General features: G+C 33.8%; 2 protein-coding genes, 1 non-coding gene and 1 pseudogene across 4 annotated transcripts; 2 read left to right on the top strand and 2 right to left on the bottom strand.

Moving 5' to 3' along the window:
• The first annotated feature begins 1,041 nt into the window (after positions 1–1,041).
• LOC106324615 (sister chromatid cohesion protein PDS5 homolog A) lies at positions 1,042–10,624 on the top strand. Of its 2 annotated transcripts, none has more exons than XM_013762556.1 (31): positions 1,042–1,293; positions 1,538–1,771; positions 1,940–2,121; positions 2,229–2,415; positions 2,504–2,725; positions 2,884–3,100; positions 3,199–3,344; positions 3,431–3,588; positions 3,677–3,826; positions 3,897–3,945; positions 4,052–4,240; positions 4,532–4,708; positions 4,883–5,022; positions 5,809–5,935; positions 6,284–6,421; positions 6,545–6,613; positions 6,964–7,094; positions 7,173–7,290; positions 7,715–7,849; positions 7,940–8,133; positions 8,210–8,327; positions 8,410–8,553; positions 8,628–8,714; positions 8,823–9,212; positions 9,291–9,358; positions 9,434–9,485; positions 9,622–9,708; positions 9,850–9,887; positions 9,988–10,052; positions 10,258–10,301; positions 10,399–10,624. In XM_013762556.1, exons 1-31 carry the CDS (start codon positions 1,198–1,200, stop codon positions 10,432–10,434), a joined length of 4,188 nt encoding a protein of 1,395 aa, XP_013618010.1. In that variant the 5' UTR covers positions 1,042–1,197; the 3' UTR covers positions 10,435–10,624. The 2 variants fall into 2 exon arrangements, with proteins under 2 accessions (XP_013618010.1, XP_013618009.1); XM_013762555.1 differs by having other exon boundaries at positions 1,043–1,293; positions 8,814–9,212.
• A 767-nt stretch (positions 10,625–11,391) lies between these two features.
• TRNAQ-UUG lies at positions 11,392–11,463 on the top strand. Its single transcript has one exon. It is a non-coding gene; the product is annotated as a tRNA-Gln (tRNA).
• A 2,695-nt stretch (positions 11,464–14,158) lies between these two features.
• On the bottom strand, positions 14,159–15,807 carry LOC106324620 (caffeic acid 3-O-methyltransferase-like). The gene is made up of 4 exons (XM_013762560.1): positions 15,263–15,807; positions 14,862–15,172; positions 14,687–14,751; positions 14,159–14,585 (listed from the first exon to the last, which is right to left on the bottom strand). The coding sequence occupies exons 1-4, from the start codon at positions 15,712–15,714 to the stop codon at positions 14,286–14,288; spliced, it is 1,128 nt and encodes a 375-aa protein (XP_013618014.1). The 5' UTR covers positions 15,715–15,807; the 3' UTR covers positions 14,159–14,285.
• A 4,103-nt stretch (positions 15,808–19,910) lies between these two features.
• LOC106323830 overlaps positions 19,911–21,601 on the bottom strand; it is a 4,679-nt pseudogene continuing 2,988 nt past the window's right edge.

Here is a 21,601-nt window from a genome sequence, read left to right as displayed (position 1 = left end):
GGATCTACTATTAGAAGTTAACACGTAACAAAAAAGATATTAACACTAATACAATTAAAAGGTTATTGACTAGGCATGTTTGGAACATGTGTAAAGTAGATAACTTGTCTATTAGGATCTACTATTAGAAGTTAACACGTAACAAAAAAGATATTAACACTAATACAATTAAAAGGTTATTGACTAGGCATGTTTGGAACATGTGTAAAGTAGATAACTTGTCTATTAGGATCTACTATTAGAAGTTAACACGTAACAAAAAAGATATTAACACTAATACAATTAAAAGGTTATTGACTAGGCATGTTTGGAACATGTGTAAAGTAGATAACTTGTCTATTAGGATCTACTATTAGAAGTTAACACGTAACAAAAAAGATATTAACACTAATACAATTACGGTAACAAGATACAATGAAATTAATTTCCTCGGGATCAAGAGCAACTAGAATACCTAAGAATAATCAAAGGTTACTTACCGCTCAATCAGTTTGTCTTCTTCGTTTCACACTGGTTGAAGATTTCAAAGGGTCTGTCATCTTCCTTTCGTACACATTAAGATTTCAAAGAGGATGTCTTAACCGTTTCACACCGATTAACGAAGCTTTGGTCTTTGTAAAAGAGCTCGTGCGCCGGAGGTGTGGTGGATTCGCTTGAAGCTATGTCGGAGGAACACATTTGAAATTCGAACTCTCGGTTTTACGGCGTAGAGGAGGTGACAAAAAATTGATAAAAGTTAATGATAGAGAATAAGATGGAGAGAAATTGATGTCCATGTCTATGTAATCGTTGTTGCAATCAGAGAAAGAATTAAAGGTGAGAAGAAGATGACAGAGAAAAGATGAATAATTATTAGGTGTGTTGAAAAGGGTTGAGTACTGACACACGTATATTATCTAGGATATCATAGGTTATTAAGTTTATAGGGGTAATAGTGGAATATTAAAAATATAACAGTATCGTGACCCCTGTTTGTGTATTTAGCTAATTTCATTTTGATCCGTGTGTATACCAGCTAATTTCTCAAAAAAAAAAGAAAGATAGATTTTAGATAAAAACCGCGCTTAGCGTTAGAAAAGGGAAAAAGGAACCCTCCCTTCCCCCCCTCCCAAAGGCTTCCTTCCTCGCAGACACACCGTTGTATTTTCACTCCATTCTTAAGTTTTGATATCGATTTCGACAATCGGTGTACGGAACATGGAGAAAACTCCGACGGAGATTGTCTCCGAGATGGGTTCTCGTTTGCTTCAGTCATATCGTCCGAACAAGGGCTCTCTGGTGAAATCACTACGGGTAAGTATCTGGGGATTGTTTTGATCGACTTCGATTTCATGTGATGGGATTTGCCTTGTATCTCAAGGGTTTTTGCGGGCTTTGCACATTTGAAATCGATCTTAGGGTTTTTGTTTCCGGTTGATTTACGCGTATATGTAAGCTAATCTCTGATCTGATCTGATGAGGGTCTCTTGAGTGGTGTGTATGATTTTTATGTTTTGAGTTCTACTAACTTTAATTTGGCTTATACCTAACTTTGCAGGAAGCTGCTACTACACTGTCACAAATAGAGCAGCCTTTAGTCACCGAAGCTGTGAGCAAGAAACAAGCTCTGAAATTGATTGGAGCAGAGCTAAGACCACTGAAGAAATCCATCATCAAACTTGACCTTCTTAAGAATCGTGATAACGACCTGAGTCTATTAGTCACTGTTTGCGTCAGTGAGATCTTTCGGATTTTGGCACCTGAACCACCTTTTGAAGACAAGTATCTCAGGGTGTGAACATTTCCTTTAACTCCTCCGTGATTAACATGTCTCTGTTACTATTGATGACTAGTGTTTGAGTAGATAGACTCTTGCATTTTGTGGAACTTACAGCGTCAGTAGTACTAGGTTCGGTTGTGTGAGGTGGGTTATTTTTAACATGTGGTATCCTTATTTCAGGATATCTTCAACCTCTTTCTTGCTGAGTTCTCTGAGCTATCTGATACTGTAAGCCCTTATTTCTCGAGAAGGGCAAAGATCTTGGAGACAGTTTCTCGATGTAAATGCTCTCTGCTAATGCTGGACGTGGACTGCCATGACTTAATTCACGAGATGTTTAACACGTTTTTCTCTCTTGTAAGGTAAGAGATGAAACATTTTATTTTCTACTGTTACGAAACTACTCTGGTATTCTGTTGGTAATAATAAACTGCATTAACATGATCATTTTATTCCCTTCTCGTTACAGAGATCACTATCAACAGAATTTAGCTCATCAGAAAAACGCTAAAGTGCAGCAGCGAAAGGCTAACACGCAGCAAGCGCAACAAAGTTTATTTAATGACATTCTAACGATAATGACTGATATTCTGAAAGAAGAGGCAAGTTCGTCACTTGTCCGTGTTATTCTTGAAAATCTTGTGAAGGAGGGAAAGGTATGGATGTGCGGATATTGGTTTTCTATCGATTATGATTTGCAAAATTATCAGATTATGGTATTTTTATTATCGTGTGTGTTTACAGGATGCGACTCCTGCTGCTAATAACCTTGCGAGTTCTCTCATTAAAAACTGTACCGACACGCTTGAGCCGTTAATTTGCAGTTTTCTAACATCCTGTTTTATGGAGAAAGATTCTATCCAGTCCAATCTCAAAGATTCTTACCACGAAATCATATTCATGATCTCCTTAAATGCTCCCCAGATACTGCTAGCAATTATCCCGAACTTCACCCAGGAACTACTGGTATTTATTTTACACTTATGCTTTAATAAACATATGATCTTACTTTTCTAACTCCTATTCTTTAGAAAGTTATAGATTGCTTTTTTTTTTTTATTTAGTGCTTATATTCCTGTTTGTTTGTTTGGGTATTCACCAGGGTTGTTATTTTCTGTCTACAGACTGATCAGGTTGATGTGAGAATAAAAGCTCTGAACTTAGCTGGAAGGATTTTTGCACAGCCTAACCACTGTTCCGGGGAGATATATCGAGATCTTTTTGTAGAGTTCTTGAGAAGATTCTCAGATAAATCTGCAGAAGTCAGAATGGCTGCATTGAAATGCGGGAAGCAGTGTTACTTGGCGAATCCCTCTGGAAATAAAGCATCTGGAGTTCTCAGTAATATTCATAAAGCACTTTCCCTTTTTGCCTTGGTTCTTTATTTCTGTCTCTCTCTAATAATCCTGGTGTCCTTCCTTGACTTTTTAATGTCTCAGCTGCCATTCAAGAGCGCCTATTAGATTTCGATGATAGGGTTAGAACACAGGCTTTGGTTGTTACTTGTGATATAATGAAGTCTAATATAAAGTATGCTCCTTTGAATCTGATCTCTGAGGCCACTGAGAGACTTCGGGATAAGAAGGTACTCTTACGTTAAAGTATATGAGGCTTTACTAAGGGGCTATTCTGTTTCAAGATTATTCACCACTTATTTCATATTTGAAAAAGATATCTGTTAGGAAGAAGGCTATGCAGCAGCTGTCAAAAGTGTATCAAGATTACTGTGACAAGTGTTCAAAAGGATATATGACAATAAATGATCATTTTGAGCAAATCCCATGCAAAATCTTGTTGCTTTGCTGCGATAAAGATTGTAAAGAATCATGGTAGGATAATTTACCAACTTTCCTTGAATTGCGTTTTTTAAAAAGAAAATATTTCTGACAAGCTAATAGATTTCTGTGGATTACTTAGGTCCCACAATGTGGAACTTGTGCTATCAGATGATCTTTATCCTCGCCTTCTTCCAGTTGAGGAGAGGATGCGGCACTGGGTTCAATGTTTTGTCGTCATGAACCATATTCACTTGAAGTCACTCAGTTCAATTTTATCTCAGAAAAGAAGGTAGCCATAAGAATCCACCATCAAATATAAATTATAAGGCTTTCTTGTTATTCACTCAGTATGTTTCCAGGTTTCAAAGTGAATTGCGGCATTGCCTGACTCTCTGGAGGGAGGCTAAGGTCGTATTTTCTTTTCTCTTTCTTGAAGTCTGGTGCTCACAGATCCCGAGGGCTTCGCAAACCTTATGTTTCTCACTTTTTGAGTTTAATCTGATGCTTGCTTCAGGATCACAATGTAGAAGAAGTGAAAAGAAAACAAAAAAGCTGTTTTGTAAAGCTTTCATCTGGCTTTCCAGACGCTTCCAAGGCAGAAGATTTCTTTCACAGATTAGTCCAAATGAACGACACATCAATTTTTGATGCCTTAACTCTACTGCTGGATGAACTGACATTCACAAAAGCCCAGACTATTAGAGTAAGTCCAAACTTTTATGATGATTTACTTACGCGTAATTTATGTTAAATTCAATTCACAATTCGTAACGTTTTCTCTTTTTTTTTTCTCTGAAACATCTACAGTATCGTGAATATTCTACTCATTTTCATTCTTGACTAATTCTGTGCTGCATTATTTTAGTATTATCAGCAAGAGTATATTTTACAGGAAAGGCATTGTTATTCAGAATGAAGCAAAATAGATAAACCCTTGAATGTGCATAGTAGATATATTCAGCGTCACTACAGTTTTGTTCTTTATTCTTTTCAGGAGAAGTTTCTCGAGAGAATTGGTGCTAATCATCAACTTTTCGACTTCCTGCGCATACTTTCTACAAAATGTGCGCCTACTATATTTAGCTCAGAGCATGTCCGGTATCTTATGGATCAGCTTTCTAGCAGCACCTCTGACACGCAGTTGAAGGCTCCTTTCATCAAACTTATTTTGGTAAGAACAAATGTAGAGAAACATGCTGGTATTCTGTGCACTAATGTTCCATAATCAATAAAACATTTAAATTTTATTTTATGAATATCATCGTTCTTTAAGAATACATAAGTGTTATGCTTAAATCAACTTCGGAAATGAAATTGAACACAGTTACTGATTTTCCTGAATTAGGTAATCCTCAACATGTTCCCTTCTTACCTGAGAGGTTCAGAAAAACAGTTCTTGGAGCTATTAGAGGACGATGATTCAGTCGCTGACGAGCTAACTGAAGCTTTGTCAAAGGCAGCTCCTTATATTTCTGCCAACTTCAGGTAACCATCCAGCACTATTTGACTTGCAATTGATTTAGGTTAAGTTATCATTTTAAGTAGAATTCAAGTTTATTTAAGTGGCCTGGTAGTCAGAGTACAATCTGGAATGCTAGAGCTACTTTCTTGCTGTACTGCTTTATGATATCTTACGATAAGTTCATCCAGTTGGATAGAATTTTGGTGTTGCTAGAGAAATGTGTGACATGGCATTTTCTACTGAGTTTGTTTACGTACTCAGACATAAAGTAGAAAAGCTAATTTATTAACCAATTGTTTGATCAAACTAAAGAATTTAATGTCGGTCTTTGTAGCGCAAGTTTAAAGAGTCTACTCTCTGATATCTGATTTAAAGACATTAGTGTTCCATTTACCCCGCACTGCAAATATGTTGTGCTGATATATATAGCATAAACTTATCAAGCTATTGGGCTTAACTGTTCTGCCTGTTTTTCATTCTGTACTCTGATAGTGTACTCCACCCATAGAAGTTCTCTGGTGGAAAATTAATTGAAGAAGATTATTAGAAGGCAATATACAATGAACATTCTGAATACAAAATTTCAGGTCTAGGCACGTTATGCAGTCTATGGTTTCTCGTCAAACATATAGTCTACTTTTCTGAACAGTAATTAAAATTTATAGATTTATTATATGCTTTGTGATCGTTTTAGATACTCTGTTCCTCCTGATTATGGCTTATGTAAATTAGCATACCTAGACAACTAATATTCTATGTATGGATTAGTGAGACCTGGACATACTTTAGACATTGGTCTGCTTTCGCAGTGACTATTCCCCTGTTCTGGAGAAGATGTGTCTGGAGGGTACTCGTTCTCAGGCAAAACATGCTGTTTCTGCCATTGCTTCGTTGGCTAGATCATCTGAAAAATCTGTCTTTTCCAAGTTATGCAAGGTTATTTTTTCTGCAACCTGCGTTTATTTCTTTTACTCTATCTCTGCTTATTTCTTTTAGTCTACATTACTTGATCACATATCGATTTCTTAGATTGAATGCATTTATGTGAATGTTATTTAACTAGCTTTGGAAGATTCTTAGCATATAACTTTGTTGTGCTTTATGTTCTCCGGAGCCTAAATCTTGGCTTAAGTAGAATTTGTAAGTGATCATGTGACAACGCTTGTAGGGAACATAGCTATATATTTTAGATAGTCTGTTTTAGGCAGATATCTATAGTAATAGTTTTCCTTTCTAGAGAAAGTTGAGTGTCGCCATTGATTGTCTTGTTTTCCTTTTACTCAGAAGCTCAGAGATTCTTTGCTGTGTGGACGGAAAATTCCAACAACTCTGCAATCTTTGGCATGTGTTGGGCAATATTCTGTCTTGGCTTTTGACAATATATATGAAGATATCAGTAGATACGTATACCAAGTTTTTCAAGTAAGTGGCAAGAGGTGCTATTTTCAAAATTGTTATGAAGATATCCACCTGGTTCATTAATTTATTGTATTTTTCTTATTGTTGACGGTAACCATCTTATTGCTATTTTCAAAATTGTCATAGGCGGAACCATCTGATAATCAGCCTCCTTGTGATCAGTCTTCTGGTTGCTGTAACTCTTGCAAGCTAAAGGTAAGTGCTGGAGAAAGAAACACTATTGCTTTCCGTTCATTTGTGTCTTAGAAAGTTTACGTCTTTAACATGCAATTACAACGTGAAACAAGTAGGCCGTTGTTAATGCTTCTGCTCAGCATGTTCTAGTTATATACTTAGCATGAAGTTCAGCCTTTTTATGCTTCATTGCAGAATTTTTAGGAATAGTGCTGCCGCATGTGAATCACATTATCGTTAAGAATGTTTATTAGCTAGACAAAGAAGTGTAAGCCTTGAGATTTTAAGATTTTTTAATGTGGGATAAGTTCGAACATTCTCAAAGTTGGCAGGATCACGCATGTTGAGTTTTGACATGTTATTTTTCGCAGATATATGGGCTCAAAACACTTGTGAAAAGTTTCTTGCCTCGTCATGGTCAAGTCGTAAGGAAAATCGATGACTTGCTAAACATTTTGAAGAAAACACTAAGATCACAAGGACTCGAAGGCATCAAATCATGGTATGTTCTTTTAGAAAATTCGTGATCCTTGTTGACTTCTCATATGATCTAAGCCTTACTTGCTCTTGAAATTTGTAGTGATGCCAGGGGGGCTAATGTTAGACTGGCTGCTGCTAAAGCTGTTTTATTGCTTTCAAGGAAATGGGACCTTCATATTTCTCCTGAACTTTTCCGTCTTACCATCTCGATGGGAAAGGTAAAATGCCTTCCACCTTGCATAACAACCAAACAATTTTTAGAAGATTCTTGAATATTATCCTAACTGGATAATCTTAACTGCTTGTTTTTCAAAAACGTTTTAAGTGATGGCGAGTCATGAGTTTGACTTTTACAGTAGCCACGTACTGGATCCTGCATTTTGTAACTTATATAAGAGTATCTATCATTGCATATTGGACATATCTATAAGTTTCTCTAATGGAATTAGCTTGGGTTTATGGTCATCTATCTCTGAAGAAAGGATGCTATTAGTAGTGTTAACTATTTAGTGGCAGTGGGGATGTTATTAGTAGTGTTAACCATTTAGTGGATGATATCTCTGTCCAGAAAGTTGGATTAGTTTGGTGAATTTATGGTGCACTTGATTGTCTTTCTGATCGTTTACCTTCGTCTTCTCTCAGGACTCCAACGCTTTTATTACCAAGACTTTTCTCACCAAATTACAGAAGCTATTAATGGAAAATATGATACCCAGAAGATACGCATGTGCTTTTTCGTTTTCCGTGTCTGGTCCCTGCAGAGATCTGCAAAATGATGTAAGTTGCTAATACTTGTCTCTAAAATGGGAATATTTCAGTTGTTTTAACACTTCACGTTTTCTGATGATTTTCGCTGCTTTTGTTCAGTCACTTAGATATATCTATGGATTCACCAGAAATGCTACAAGAGAAGCTCGGGCAGGTCGGGATGTAGATCAACGGGAATCACTCACTGATTGTCCAGCTTACATGATAGTGTTCCTGATCCATGTTCTTGCACATGACCCGGATTTCCCTTCAGAAGACTGCATGGATGAGCATGTCTATGCTCGATTTTGTGGGTAATAGCTAAGTTCCTATTATTGGTTCTAATTGGTTTCTATTTGAATTTTTTCTCTTACATCTTCGCTTTGGCAGCCCTCTGTTGTCGATCTTACAAGTGCTACTTAGTAACAAGGAAATAGCCCCTTTCTTGTGTTGTATCTTACGTGCAATTAAAAGAGCTGAAGATGCTGTTGATGCTTGTAAAACTCCTGTAAGTGTGACGTGATAGCACTGAATTAAAAATATGCTTCTTTACCATGCGTAGGCTAATATGATTATACTTTGCACTGCAGAGGCTGCATATTCTAGCTGATATTGGTTCTTCAGCTGTCAACACATCAAAATGTATTGACGCGACTTCCCCACAAGCTCCACGGTCAATTTTGCTACCATCATCGCTGTACAAACTAGGCCAAACTAGCATGTCAGACAGCCAGGCAAGTCCTGCATTGCGTCAATAATGCTCAACTTGTGACATTAGCTTACATTTTATGTTTTTGACACTCTGCAGAACAAGGCTAAGTCTCATACTCGAAATACTTTGGAACAAACGTTCATGGAAAGAGTAGTTCTTATATTCCGATCACAGATCTCTCTGGTATATCGTTTTACCGTCCCTTTTCCATTTTACTTGTATCATGTTTTGATTCCTGATCCTTTTCTGATCGTTTTTCTGCCAATTTGAACTCTTTCCAAGCATGATCAGAAGTGTCAAGAAGATACCCCAGCAGTTGTTTTGGAGGATGGAGATTTGCCTCTATTATTGGGAAATCAAATCGAAACCTCAATGACTGGTTCCACTGAAGCCAGCAAAAACAACACTAGGTGTAGCAAAAAGCGGACTCATTTGGGTATGCCTGAAAAAAGTACTACTACTTCCAGAGAGATGAAGAATGTTACTTCCAAGAAGTGTAAAACAGTAGAAGGGAGAGGACACATTTCTCGTGATTCCACCGTATCTTTGAGAACAGTTGAGTCGGAAATTCGTAAAAAGAAGCTAGAGAGACACGGTACTTGTTCAAAGGAGAGTGCTGGAGCAAGTGTCAGCAACAATGTTACATCTTCCAAACCTTCCGGGGTAGTATCTACGTTAAAGGTAAGTTCATAACTATAAGTTGGATCTATATATAATTATTCTTTATCTTCCTGTGATACTGGTTAATGATTGTCACAGGATACCAGCAACCACGGCGAAGCAATCATTGGACAGCGGATTAAATTACTCTCCCCCGCTGATGGATGGTAGAAATTTTATTAAAGACATTCGAACAAATATATGATGGAGTTTTCGTAATTTGTTTTGGTCGTTTTTACCAGTTTCCATCACGGCACTGTTGAAAGGTTTAATTCTAAAAGCAACTCCCACAAGGTATATGCACTGTGACTTCTAAAGCCATATTATTCTAAAAGCAATTCTCATTTGATTCAGTGAGCTGTTTATGCTCGAAGTTGGTCATATAGTATATACATTTTTGCATGGCTTTTCTGTGTTTGCTTTGATGCAGATTGCTTTTGATAATGGGGATGTTGAATTGGTTTGCTTGGACAGCGAGAGTTGGGAGACCTTGAGCCATGAATCCATGGGGCAACAGGTAAATGGAATGTTCGGTGGATACTTTAATTCATCATTCAAGTGCTAACATCTTGTTATCCAACGAAAAGGAACTTGACACAAGTACAATATTTGTAGCATTTATTTATGTTTGGCTTCTTTTTTTTTTTTAATTATTCAGGAAATATTGGGAAAGGAGACAGAATCTTTTGGTTCTCGGTAAGTTACAATCAACCACAGCTTTTATTGAACTGCTGATTGCTCGTTTTTCTCTGTGTCATCTGTAATGATGTAGCGAGATACTCTCTGCTTTCTGCAGCGTCCCTGAAGTTAAAACAAAGCAGCAGAAGAAAAAGTTGCCTGCAAAATTGAATCCTACAGCTGGTAAATTGTTGCAAAGTCCTCAATTATTGGAGTCATTATTGTCTACTAAACCAACTGGTGGAAACATAAACATAGGAGGCCTCATTAATCATGAATGATTCGCCTAGTCCTTGTCTAATAAGTGAATAGAAATGTTCAAATAGCGTTCGCATAGAGTTGGTTATTGTATAAAGTTTCTCTCACTGAAAAGGAAACTTGGTTGCAGGAGAAGAATCAGTGTCAGAAGTAACCAACACAAGTGACAACATTGTAAGCCTTCTTCTCCTATTGTTAACTTTCTTGTCTTTTCCTTGTTATGTCAATATGCCGACTTAAACGCTAAGTCAACTGCTGGTCAATGTTTCAGGGACTTAGAAGAAGTCGGAGACAGAGAATGTCCTAAGGAGCATGATATGCTCGCAACAATAGACTTCTTCTTCCTCCTCATATTTATATGTTTATAAACAACCTCGTGATAGAAATAATAAACGAATACTTATGTCTAGAATTAAACTTGTTTAGACGGCAACAATATTATGAAAAATAACACACAGGTTGTGCTGGTTTGAGTTTCAATAGTTTTCCTTTTGGCATTGTTGGGTGGTATCTCGACTTTTCATAACTAACCAAGTCAATTTCATTTTCCGAACTTATTTAACTCAACGAAATGTTCCTAATTTCTCCCAAAATTCATTTTAATTGTTTGTTGTAGTTCTTATTTCAAAAGAGAAAGACTTTTCTTGATTTATGAGGTTACAATATAAAAAACATACAGAGAGATTTGGTTGTGGAATTAGGTGCCAAAGGTAAGACAATTCGAGCGTTTTGTGGAATGAGAGGATTTATTTGGCGTACCAAGTATGGCCTGATCGTTGTTGTTGTAGAGTGTTATTTGGCGTACCAATATGGGTCTCCTTTGACGCTCACTGATATTCAAACAAGATTAAAAGATCACAAAAGGAGATGTCCCAGCATTAAAGCCAACTATAATGACAGCTGTTTCCAGCTATTCTTGATCGTGTGCGCAAAAAAGCATCCCTTAACATCTCCTTTGAGGCTTGCTACTCTCCTATCTTTCGATGGCTCAGTAGCAGTATTAGCAGAGAATAGGAAAAGTACACCAGAAGTAAACTTTTTTTTTCTTGAAAAAAGGCTTTACCAGAAGGAAACTTTCATGGCAAGAAATCATCTAAAGTTCATCAAAGCAACCAAAGAAATACCTCCAACTTCTTCTGATGCTGCTTTGACGCAAGTTTCATCAAAAATTTCATGTGATTATCCGTGAATGATTATCTTATAAAGAGATACTCAATCTTCAGTTAATGATAAATATAGATAATGCAGAAAATTAAACATCTAAGGTTCTATGGTGTAGTGGTTAGCACTCTGGACTTTGAATCCAGCGACCTGGGTTCGACTACTGGTAGGACCTTTTTCACCATCTTTAGTTTGTTTGTATATTTCATCCAACTTTGTAATCAACGGATAACATGAATGAAAAGCCAACGTTGGAGAACTGATTGATGACTACTAGTGATCTACGGAAGAAAGGATTATAAAAGAAACATTCCATGATTTGATGCCTTCGTGGCTCAGTCACCGTCATAAAAGGATCAGGCGACGATGAGAGGGAGGATCACGAAGCTAAAGCCTCAAAATTGGGAAAGAGTGTCCTTTCTCCACCACGAACATTTTGATAAGATGAAATGAACATGTCCACAGTGAGTCCAATGTTACCTGTCATTTGGATTAATATGTAAATTGATTTGACATACGATTGACAGGTTTCGACTTAAAAGCACCTCCATCAGAAAATACTTAGTGGATAACTAAGCAATTAAGAAAAAGAATTATAGAAATTAGGAAGGAGACAACAAAAATTTCTCAGAAAAACTCTTACGATACTCTTAAGAACCTATGATATGTGTCAAGTTAAACTTTTTTCTAAAGATTAAAAATTACGTACAAAGCCTTATTTATTGTTAAGGAAAATGATCTGGATTGAAGAACTGACCATGAAAGATAAGTGTTTATATTTAGTTTAAGCACGATGATCGTATATATGTATGCTTACGCTAATTTGTGTTGTCGTTGTCTCTGATTTTCATAGTTTTTCTTTAGGAAAATCGCCGGCACTTTCTAGCGCTTTAAAGTTTAAACATTAAAGTTTTTTGGTTAATACTTTAAATCTTCAAAGTTATATTTTTATCATAACAAGCCTCATACAACGTTTTCCTGTTCATAGGCGGCCGGTACTGTTCATTTTATGGGTTAAAATGATGACGTGTCAGTTTTTTTTTTTTTTTTTTAATAATAAATAAAAAATACATAAAAATTCGAATAAAATTGTAAAAAATTGTAAATTTTTTTTTTTTAAAATTCAAAAAATCTAAATTTCAAAAATATAAAAATTAAAATTTCAAACTTAAAAATGAAATAAAATATTAAAAATTATAAAAATTGAAAATAAGATCTAAAATTAACATTTCAAATTTAAAAACTAAAATAAAATTTTTAAAATTATAAAAATTGAAAAATAAGATCTAAAATTAAAATGTCAAAATTAAAAACTAAAATAAAATTTTTAAAAAATTATAAAATTGAAAAATAAGATATAAAATTAAAAAATCAAACTTAAAAAAAATTGTAAATATTTAAACAAAAAATTCAAACTTGCTACCATCAAAAACTTTTTTTTATAACTCGGATATAGCACCTAAGTACACCTTCACAGAGAGCATCCCGAGAGGCCACCGATTTCATCCTATGTTAATTGATGGTGGCCACACGCGGGGCTAATAATTCTCTCAATTGGATCATTTTGAGTTTTTGTCCCAAAAAAAAATCTAAAAAAGAAAATGACCAAAATATTTCTTTAATGATGCAAAAGACTCTTATACCCTAGATATATAAATACAAATAAATAAAATATTTTTAAAAAATATTTTTGAACTTATTTTTGAATTTTTAGAATTTTTAAATTTAATACTTATATTTTAAGTTTTACATTTAAATTTTAGATCTTATTTTTAAATTTTCAGATTTTTTAATATTTTATTTTATTTTTAAGTTTGAAATTTTATTTTTTTATATTTTTGAAATTTTATATTTTTTTTAATTTTGTTTTAGTTTTGTTTACAATTTTTCACAATTTTATTTTAAAAAATTTATTCGAATTTTTATGTATTTTTTATTTATTATTAAAAAAAAAAAAAAAAAACTGACACGTCATCATTTTAACCCATAAAATGAACAGTACCGGCCGCCTATGAACAGGAAAACGTTGTATGAGGCTTGTTATGATAAAAATATAACTTTGAAGATTTAAAGTATTAACCAAAAAACTTTAATGTTTAAACTTTAAAGCGCTAGAAAGTGCCGGCGATTTTCCTAAAGAAAAACTATGAAAATCAGAGACAACGACAACACAAATTAGCGTAAGCATACATATATACGATCATCGTGCTTAAACTAAATATAAACACTTATCTTTCATGGTCAGTTCTTCAATCCAGATCATTTTCCTTAACAATAAATAAGGCTTTGTACGTAATTTTTAATCTTTAGAAAAAAGTTTAACTTGACACATATCATAGGTTCTTAAGAGTATCGTAAGAGTTTTTCTGAGAAATTTTTGTTGTCTCCTTCCTAATTTCTATAATTCTTTTTCTTAATTGCTTAGTTATCCACTAAGTATTTTCTGATGGAGGTGCTTTTAAGTCGAAACCTGTCAATCGTATGTCAAATCAATTTACATATTAATCCAAATGACAGACGATCATTGTAATTTTTTTTCTTTTTTGTAAACTAAGACGATCATTGTAATTAAAGAACTCTTATTAGGTGTATTAACAAGAACCGTCGAATCCATAAACCACGTGAATCAGGATATCGTTTTTTTTAATACACTGGGATTTTAAGCTTTAAGGAACCACCAACTAGTGATTGATCGTTGTTTATATTTTTGTAGAAGATATGTCGCTGTTTTCTTGTAGTGTCATGGTTTAGGTTTACGGGAAGCGGCTAAAGGGTTCATGTAGATGGTTTGCCATCATGATTTAGGTTAAAAATAGTTTTATCATAAGCACAACACGCTTTAACACTTATCACAATCACAATTCGTTAATATTACACACCACACAATGTTGAAACGAAAAATACAAGCAGCCAATACCATGAAACTATATTACATGCAATAGAAAACCATCAAGAACTGAAAAGCTCCATATGCTTTTATTTTCCTAAATTCCAAATCTACTTATGGAATTCAATTACAGAATAGGAATAGGAATGACAAATAACTTCACATCGTAGAAACTCTGAAGCAAATGCTAAATTCTGAAACTGAGAAAGAGATCTTTCTTTACCATTTGAGCATTGTGTTAACATCAACAAGTCCATGGCAAACACGATGTTTGAGAAAAAGTCGTCACGCTTTGGTTCTACTGGTGTAATCATCTCTACAAGGATCACTTTTCCTTTTTCTGGAAGACTCTTCCAACAATTTTTCAGAAGCTTTATACAATGTTCGTCCGTCCAATCATGTAATATCCACTGCCAATAATTAAATCATTTTATTTGAAAAATATGGTCTTAATTACCCACAAAATAAATAAATTTATATATATATATATATATATATATAATAAAGTTACTTTCATAAAGACGGCATCTCCCTTTGGAACCTCTACAAACATGTCTCCGGAGACATGCTCCACTCCTACGTACAATTAGTAAAATCAATTAAAATATAAGTTATAATAGGTAGTTACTAAAATTAACACTTCAATATAAAACTTATAATCAAATTTACTAAGTAGTTTTTTGTACCTGGATAAGATGGAGCATTGGTTAAAACCTGCGCTAAGTCAAAATTAATACCCTTGATATGAGGATGCTTGGAAGTGATTAAACCTAATATGGTGCCAGTTGCTCCTCCTACATCAACCAAAGTGTGAACATCTTCAAATCCTCTGTAAACCTCTAGAACCTTCTTCATCACCATTGTGGCAGATTCTGACATGGCCCGGTGAAACACCTCAGAGAATTGTTGGTCCGAACTAATGTATTCAAAAAGTGGCATGCCTTGTGCTGAGATGAATGCATCTTTTCCATCTAGTATTACATCTTTAAGATTGTCCCTATGACATAGAAAAACTTCAATCATCTATATACTTTTTTGTACGTAACTAACAGTCAACTAATGGATATGACTTATTTATAGTACGTACCATGTATTGAAATGGACTTGGGTATGGCACAACGAGAACAGAGACGCAAGAGAACCAGAACCATCACTATCTTTCAAGAAAAATTTGCAAACCGGTTCGGCTGCATATACCCTCTCTGTGTTTCCGGTTCCACCGGTTTCAATGACACGGCATTTCAAGATCGAGTGGCTTACGAGTAATCGCAGCATCCGGTCTAGCAAATTAGGCGCCTCCGGGTTCTTGGGTTTGATTGGGAGATTAGCCGTTATCTCAGACGGTGATTTCCATGTACCGTTGCCTGCAGCAGCGAGGGTGTCGATGACGCCAAGCTCCAAGGCAGCTTTGAGGACCATGGGGAAAGCTATAGTGTTCAGGATGCTCTCAGCATGCAAGCTAATCATTTTCTCGTCGACTTCCTGGTCTTCTTTGGTTGAAACCGGTTTAGGGCAGGGCACTTGAAGATGGTTTGACATTATTTGCTGAAAGATAGATTACAAAGGTAGCGTTGGTTGGAGAAGTGTGGTTTCAACACTGACAGTTGGTGCCATTTTATAGGGAGAAACCTCAAAGTAAGTGTACTGACATTTGATTTGGTGACTAATTACCCAAGATTATGCATATTTTCGTCAAAATTGAATAACTTAGTAAAGAAAGTACTTTATATTTACATATATTTTTTCATTTTATAAATGTATTTGATACCATTACAATTTATTAAAATATATAATTTCCATTTTAGTATTATATATTGTGTAACTCTATAAAACATTCATAAAATATAATTTTTTAGATTGTTACTACACCTTCTACTTACAAATACTTACCAATTAACCCCAAATATATTTTGTTTATAAAACATTCATAAAATATAATTTATTTAAATTAAAAAATTCTTATTAAAAATACAACAAATCATAAAATATATATAAGATAAAATATTTTGATTCAATAATGATTTTTAGAATATTTTTTCTCACAAATGTTCAACTAATGCATCTCCGAATGAATAATGAGTTTCTTTATCCCTGATTTTCTTAAATTGGGAAAGAAAATTTTAAAATCGAACATTTTCATCGTTTGGGCAATACTTCACCGATCATTGCAATTCCATAAATGTTTTACCGGATTATTAAATCACTTATTTTATGTTATATTTATTTTCTATTTTTATGTTTATTTTGGTATTTTTATTAGTTTATGCAACTTTTATATTAAATTATTAAATAATCTCTTATGAAATATTTTAATTATTTTTTTATTATTTTTAAATATTTTCTAATTACGAAATAAAAACTTAAAAATTAAAGGACTATTCTATAAATAAAAAAAGTTCAACTCCAAAATGGAGTAATATCCTATCCATTACTCCATTTAGGAGTTGAAAATATAGTGGGGTTGAAGCATATTTTACTCTAAAATGATGTTTAGAGTAGAAAATAGAATAGAGTTGGAGATGCCCTAAAAAAATAACGTCAATATTTGATGTTAAAAAGTTTCACAGAAACAAAGATTTAATGCAATGGTAGGAAGTAGGAACCATGGAGTGGAGTGTGGACCATCACCAACAGGGCCGGCTCAACAAGATGAGCGGGCCTTGGGCAAATTGTTTTTGACCCTATAATTAATTAATTTTAATAATATTGTTAAGTTATTATTAAAAGAATATATAATTTTAAAACAAATTAATTAAAGTTATAAGTTTTGTTAGTGTTTTTAAAATTTAAAAACTTAGATAGCCACGTTTTTGAATATTTGTCTAAATTCAACATAATAAATACAACAAAAAAAAGTTTTGAAACATCTTGTTTTAAAAGAAAAAAAAAATTGGGCCTTTATGTTAACAAATATATTAAAATTGCTGGTGGGTCTGGGCGGGTGCACTGTTTGCCTTGTCCATTAAGCCGGCCCTGATCACCAAGAGGAGGAGGGAATACTAGGTAGTTCCATAATTTTTTTTTACTTCAAATTTATTTAAGAAGAGGAAATAAAAATCTCAAAATTGAATATATTTTAAAACTAACGTTTAAAAAAAAAGACCAAATATCATAAATGATTGAAAGGTTAACAATAAATAAATATTACAACTTTTCAACAAACAACCAATCTCATAAAAAACATGAAGGTTTAGCCATCAAAAGAGAAATTCTCATTAAGCTATAAACATGTGAATCACGCGACCACTTTAAGCTATAAAGGAACTAGAATGATTAAATCACATACTTACCTGAGTTTACGAAGAATTGGTGTAAACTTTATTTAGTGTTAACAGGGTGACGACATATTTATCCCTCGAAACTATCATATAGCTTTAGTTTTACACAAAGTTAAATTCTAATTCTAAATCATTTTGAATTAAAAATTTAAACATACTCCCTCTATTCGGATTTATTTGTAGTTTTACAACCGTGCACACAAATTAAAGAAGGTACTGTTAAACTGACTTCATATTATTATCACCGGATATCAATAATTAAGAGTGAAATGTCATATTTTATCATTTTTACATAAATTCTGTGAACGTCACATATTGACAAAAGAAGGTCAGTAGACATCGTAAATCTGAACGGAAGGGGAGAGAGAGAGAGAGAGAGAGAGAGAGAGAGAGAGAGAGAGAAAGAGAGAGAGAGAGAGAGAATTTGGCTCTTCGGATCCGGACGCTTTGGAATCGGATTAGGTTCGATTTTTCGGATCTGGATATTGTTCGCCCTGGCTGTTGACTTCAATCTTTAATTATGTGACGTGGGTTTAAAGTTGCAACTGAGACGAAGAATAAAGTAAAAAAAATAGTTTATAAAACGTTTTCCATATGTTTACTTGTCTTCCACTATTTTTTATTTTAAATCTGTGATAATGCCAAATATAATTTTATAAAAAATTTCTTTATTTTTTCAATTTTTTGGAATTTTAAAGATCTTTTTAAATTTTTAGAAAATTTTGGAAGAGTTTTTATTTTTTAAAAAGAAAAATAAAATTTTATTTTAAATTTTAATTTTTAAATTAATTTTATAAAAAAATTCTTTATTTTTTTAATTTTTTTGGAATTTTAAAAATCTTAATAAGTTTTTTAAAAAAAAAATTATATTTAATATGTACCAAATAAAAGTAAACATGTTAATAAGTACATTGAAAGTGTCAGTAGCTTAGTGCTAAAATATCTTGCCATTTGACCAACCAACCTGGGTTCGAATCCAGGGGTCTACATATCGCCAACAATAAAAGACGTTAAATATTTCTGTTAAATTTGTTGACGGCGGGCTAAATTGGCAAGTCAGCGAAAACATTGTTAATTAATTCTAAAGTCAATGAAAATTTGGTGTTTTTTTGGTCAGTCCAAATTTTTTTTTGGCCGAATTGTCGTTTATAAAACGTTTTCCATATGTTTACTTGTCTTCCACTATTTTTTATTTTAAATCTGTGATAATGCCAAATATAATATCGTTCTCGTGGTCAGTGGTCTTGTATATAGTGAAAGCTTTCGATAATACTGTATTACAATTATTATCATTACTATTCATTGTGCCGACTACTCCATCACGTTGGATATATTAATTTCATGTTCAATTCTATATTGTTTGATTCGTATGATATTGTCCACTTTGATTCTTAGATAAGTCCGTATAGATTTACTTTTAGTTTCATTTTTAAAAGACATCGTACTAATTAGAGTTAGACATCTCTTTATATATTAGACATTACTTCGTCTAACTTCTATTGTGGAACTTTGTTTGATATCTCACATTCTCCCCTTCAAACTAAGAACCCACTAATTTCGTATGTTTTTTTTCATTTGAGAATGCGTCTCCAAAACATATCATTCCTTTGAGAATGTTTATTCCCCACAACTTCACAGGTTCCATAATTCGGACATGTTTCTGCAACATACCTCCTCTTCTGGCTTGAAGGGTCCATTTCTTACTGGAAAGGTATTTTTGTCTACTTGCAGATCTTCGTCAACCTAGTTCTGATACCAATGTTGAGATTTATTAAATCTATGTCCAACTCTATATTGTTTGATTAGTTAGATATTATCCACTTTGGATCTTAGGCAGACCCGCATGAATTTACTTTTGCTTTCCTTTCCAAAATGTCTTGTACTAATTAGAATTGGACATCTTTTTATATATTAGACATTCATTCATCTAATTCCAATGTGAGACTTTGTTTGATATCTTACACCTCTTGTACTATCATTTTTTTGCTAATAGTAAACTGATAAATTCCATCTCTCATAGATTTACTTTACCCCTATCGGCGAAACTTTTGCCTCTAAATGATTGATAGGCTTTATAAATCAAACTTTTGTTACTGGTTAGTTCCAATGACACTCAGAAAAAGACAATGCATAAATAACTACTCCCTCTGTTATGTTTCAGAGAGTTTGATATTTCATTATGTTAGATGTTTTTATTTTTCTAGGTAATTATTTTATTTTATTAAAAACTGTGTATCTAATAATATTTTATTCTTTATTTTGTAATTTGTTGAACGTATTTTAATTGATATTTTAATGATATTTGTAGACAAAAATAATATTTTTTTTAATAATTGTACATATATCTAAAATATCATACATTTTGAAACGGAGAAAGTATAATCTTTATTTTATTAAATAAAACTTTTTTTCAAATTCCAAAAAAAAAGACCGTTACAACTCATCCTTTGCGGTGCATCAGTTTTTTTTAGGTTCATCAGTTTTCTTAGGTTCCTCAATCTTAGCACTAGTAGTAGTAGTAGTCTCTTCAACATGAGAAGTTGTTGGCTTGTTCTTCTCAATGAAGCTTATTAAGTCTTCCTTTGTCCTGTCTCCTTCAGACAATCATACGCTAGAACGTTTCCACTCACTGATCTGAAGTAAATGGTCCGGATGCCTTTTGCATCAAAGGTTTCACTTGGGATATCATTTGAAGTAGCGTCCTGTGCCAACCACATGTTGGAATGAAAAACTTTATAAATATGGAGAAATTGTTTAAGTGTTTGAAAATAAAGAAGATTTGTGAAGAAGAAAGATTTTATAACTTAGAAGATGACTCTTATTACTTGAAAGTTTCTTACAAACTTGAATTATTTCTTGATGATACAAAATGAGAAGAGAGTGGAGGTATTTATAGCCTCCAAAGTACAAAATATCTTACATATTTTAATCTTAAATCTAGAGAATTCTACTTAAAAGTCTAGATTATTTTATCTTAATTATCTAGATAATTCTATAAGAATATCTAGATTTTTATTTTAAGGAGGTGGATGATATTTCTAGAATTTGGGCTAAGTTTTGGATCAACACATGATTAACCCAATAATGTTTGATCCAAATCAAGTTTATTTTTCAACACCCTCTCTTAAACTTGATTTGGTTACTTCGAGTAAGCTCCTCATCTTGATGAAGTCTTCTCGCTTGAATGGTTTAGTGAAGATATCAGCTACTTGATCATTTGTCTTCACATACTCCAATTGCACATCCATCTTGGTAACACATTCTCTTATATAGTGATAACGATTATCAATGTGCTTACTCCGATCGTGGAAGACTGGATTCTTTGCCAATGCTATTGTCGACTTATTATCCACAAAGATCTTTCGTTGGCTCCTCTTATGGTAGGTTCAACTCCTTTAGCAAGTTTCGTAACCAAATAGCATGGCAAACACATGAAGTAGCTGCCACATACTCCGCTTCACAAGTAGAAAGAGTGACAATTGGTTGCTTCTTTGACATCCATGTGAAAGCGGTTTCTCCAATGAAAAACACGAAGCCACTTGTGCTTTTCCGGTCATCTACATCTCCACCCCAATCGCTATCGCTATATCAAACAAGCCTGTAATCTTCAGAGATAGAGTAGTATAAGCCAAAGTTGATAGTACCTTTGATATAGCATAGGATCCTCTTGGCTACCTTGAAATGAGTGGTTGTTGGATGCTCCATGTATCGACTCACAACTCCAACTGCATGTAGAATGTCGGGCCTTGTGCACATTAGATAGCGTAAGCTTCCAACTAGACTCTTAAAGAGTGTTGGATCCACACTCTCTCCTTCTTCTTCCTTTGATAACTTGACTCCACATTGCATTGGCATGCAAACTGGATTTGAGTCATCCATCTTGAACTTCTTAAGCACCCCTTTAGCATAGCCTTCTTGAGTAATGAAGATTCCATTTTCTTCTTGCTTTACTTCAATGCCAAGGTAGTATGACATCAATCCAATGTCGGTCATCTCGAACTCCTTTGTCATCTCCATCTTGAAAGCTTCAAACATAATCGGATTGTTGCCAGTTAATATCAAGTCATCAACATATAAGCATGCAATCAATAGATCATTGTTTTTGAGTTTTGATATAAAGTGCATGCTCATATGGACACTTGATGAAG

The sequence above is a fragment of the Brassica oleracea genome, chromosome C2, assembly GCF_000695525.1.
Source record: "Brassica oleracea var. oleracea cultivar TO1000 chromosome C2, BOL, whole genome shotgun sequence".
In the NCBI taxonomy this organism is placed as follows: domain Eukaryota; kingdom Viridiplantae; phylum Streptophyta; class Magnoliopsida; order Brassicales; family Brassicaceae; genus Brassica; species Brassica oleracea.
This window is presented reverse-complemented; position numbering and strand designations above follow the sequence as displayed.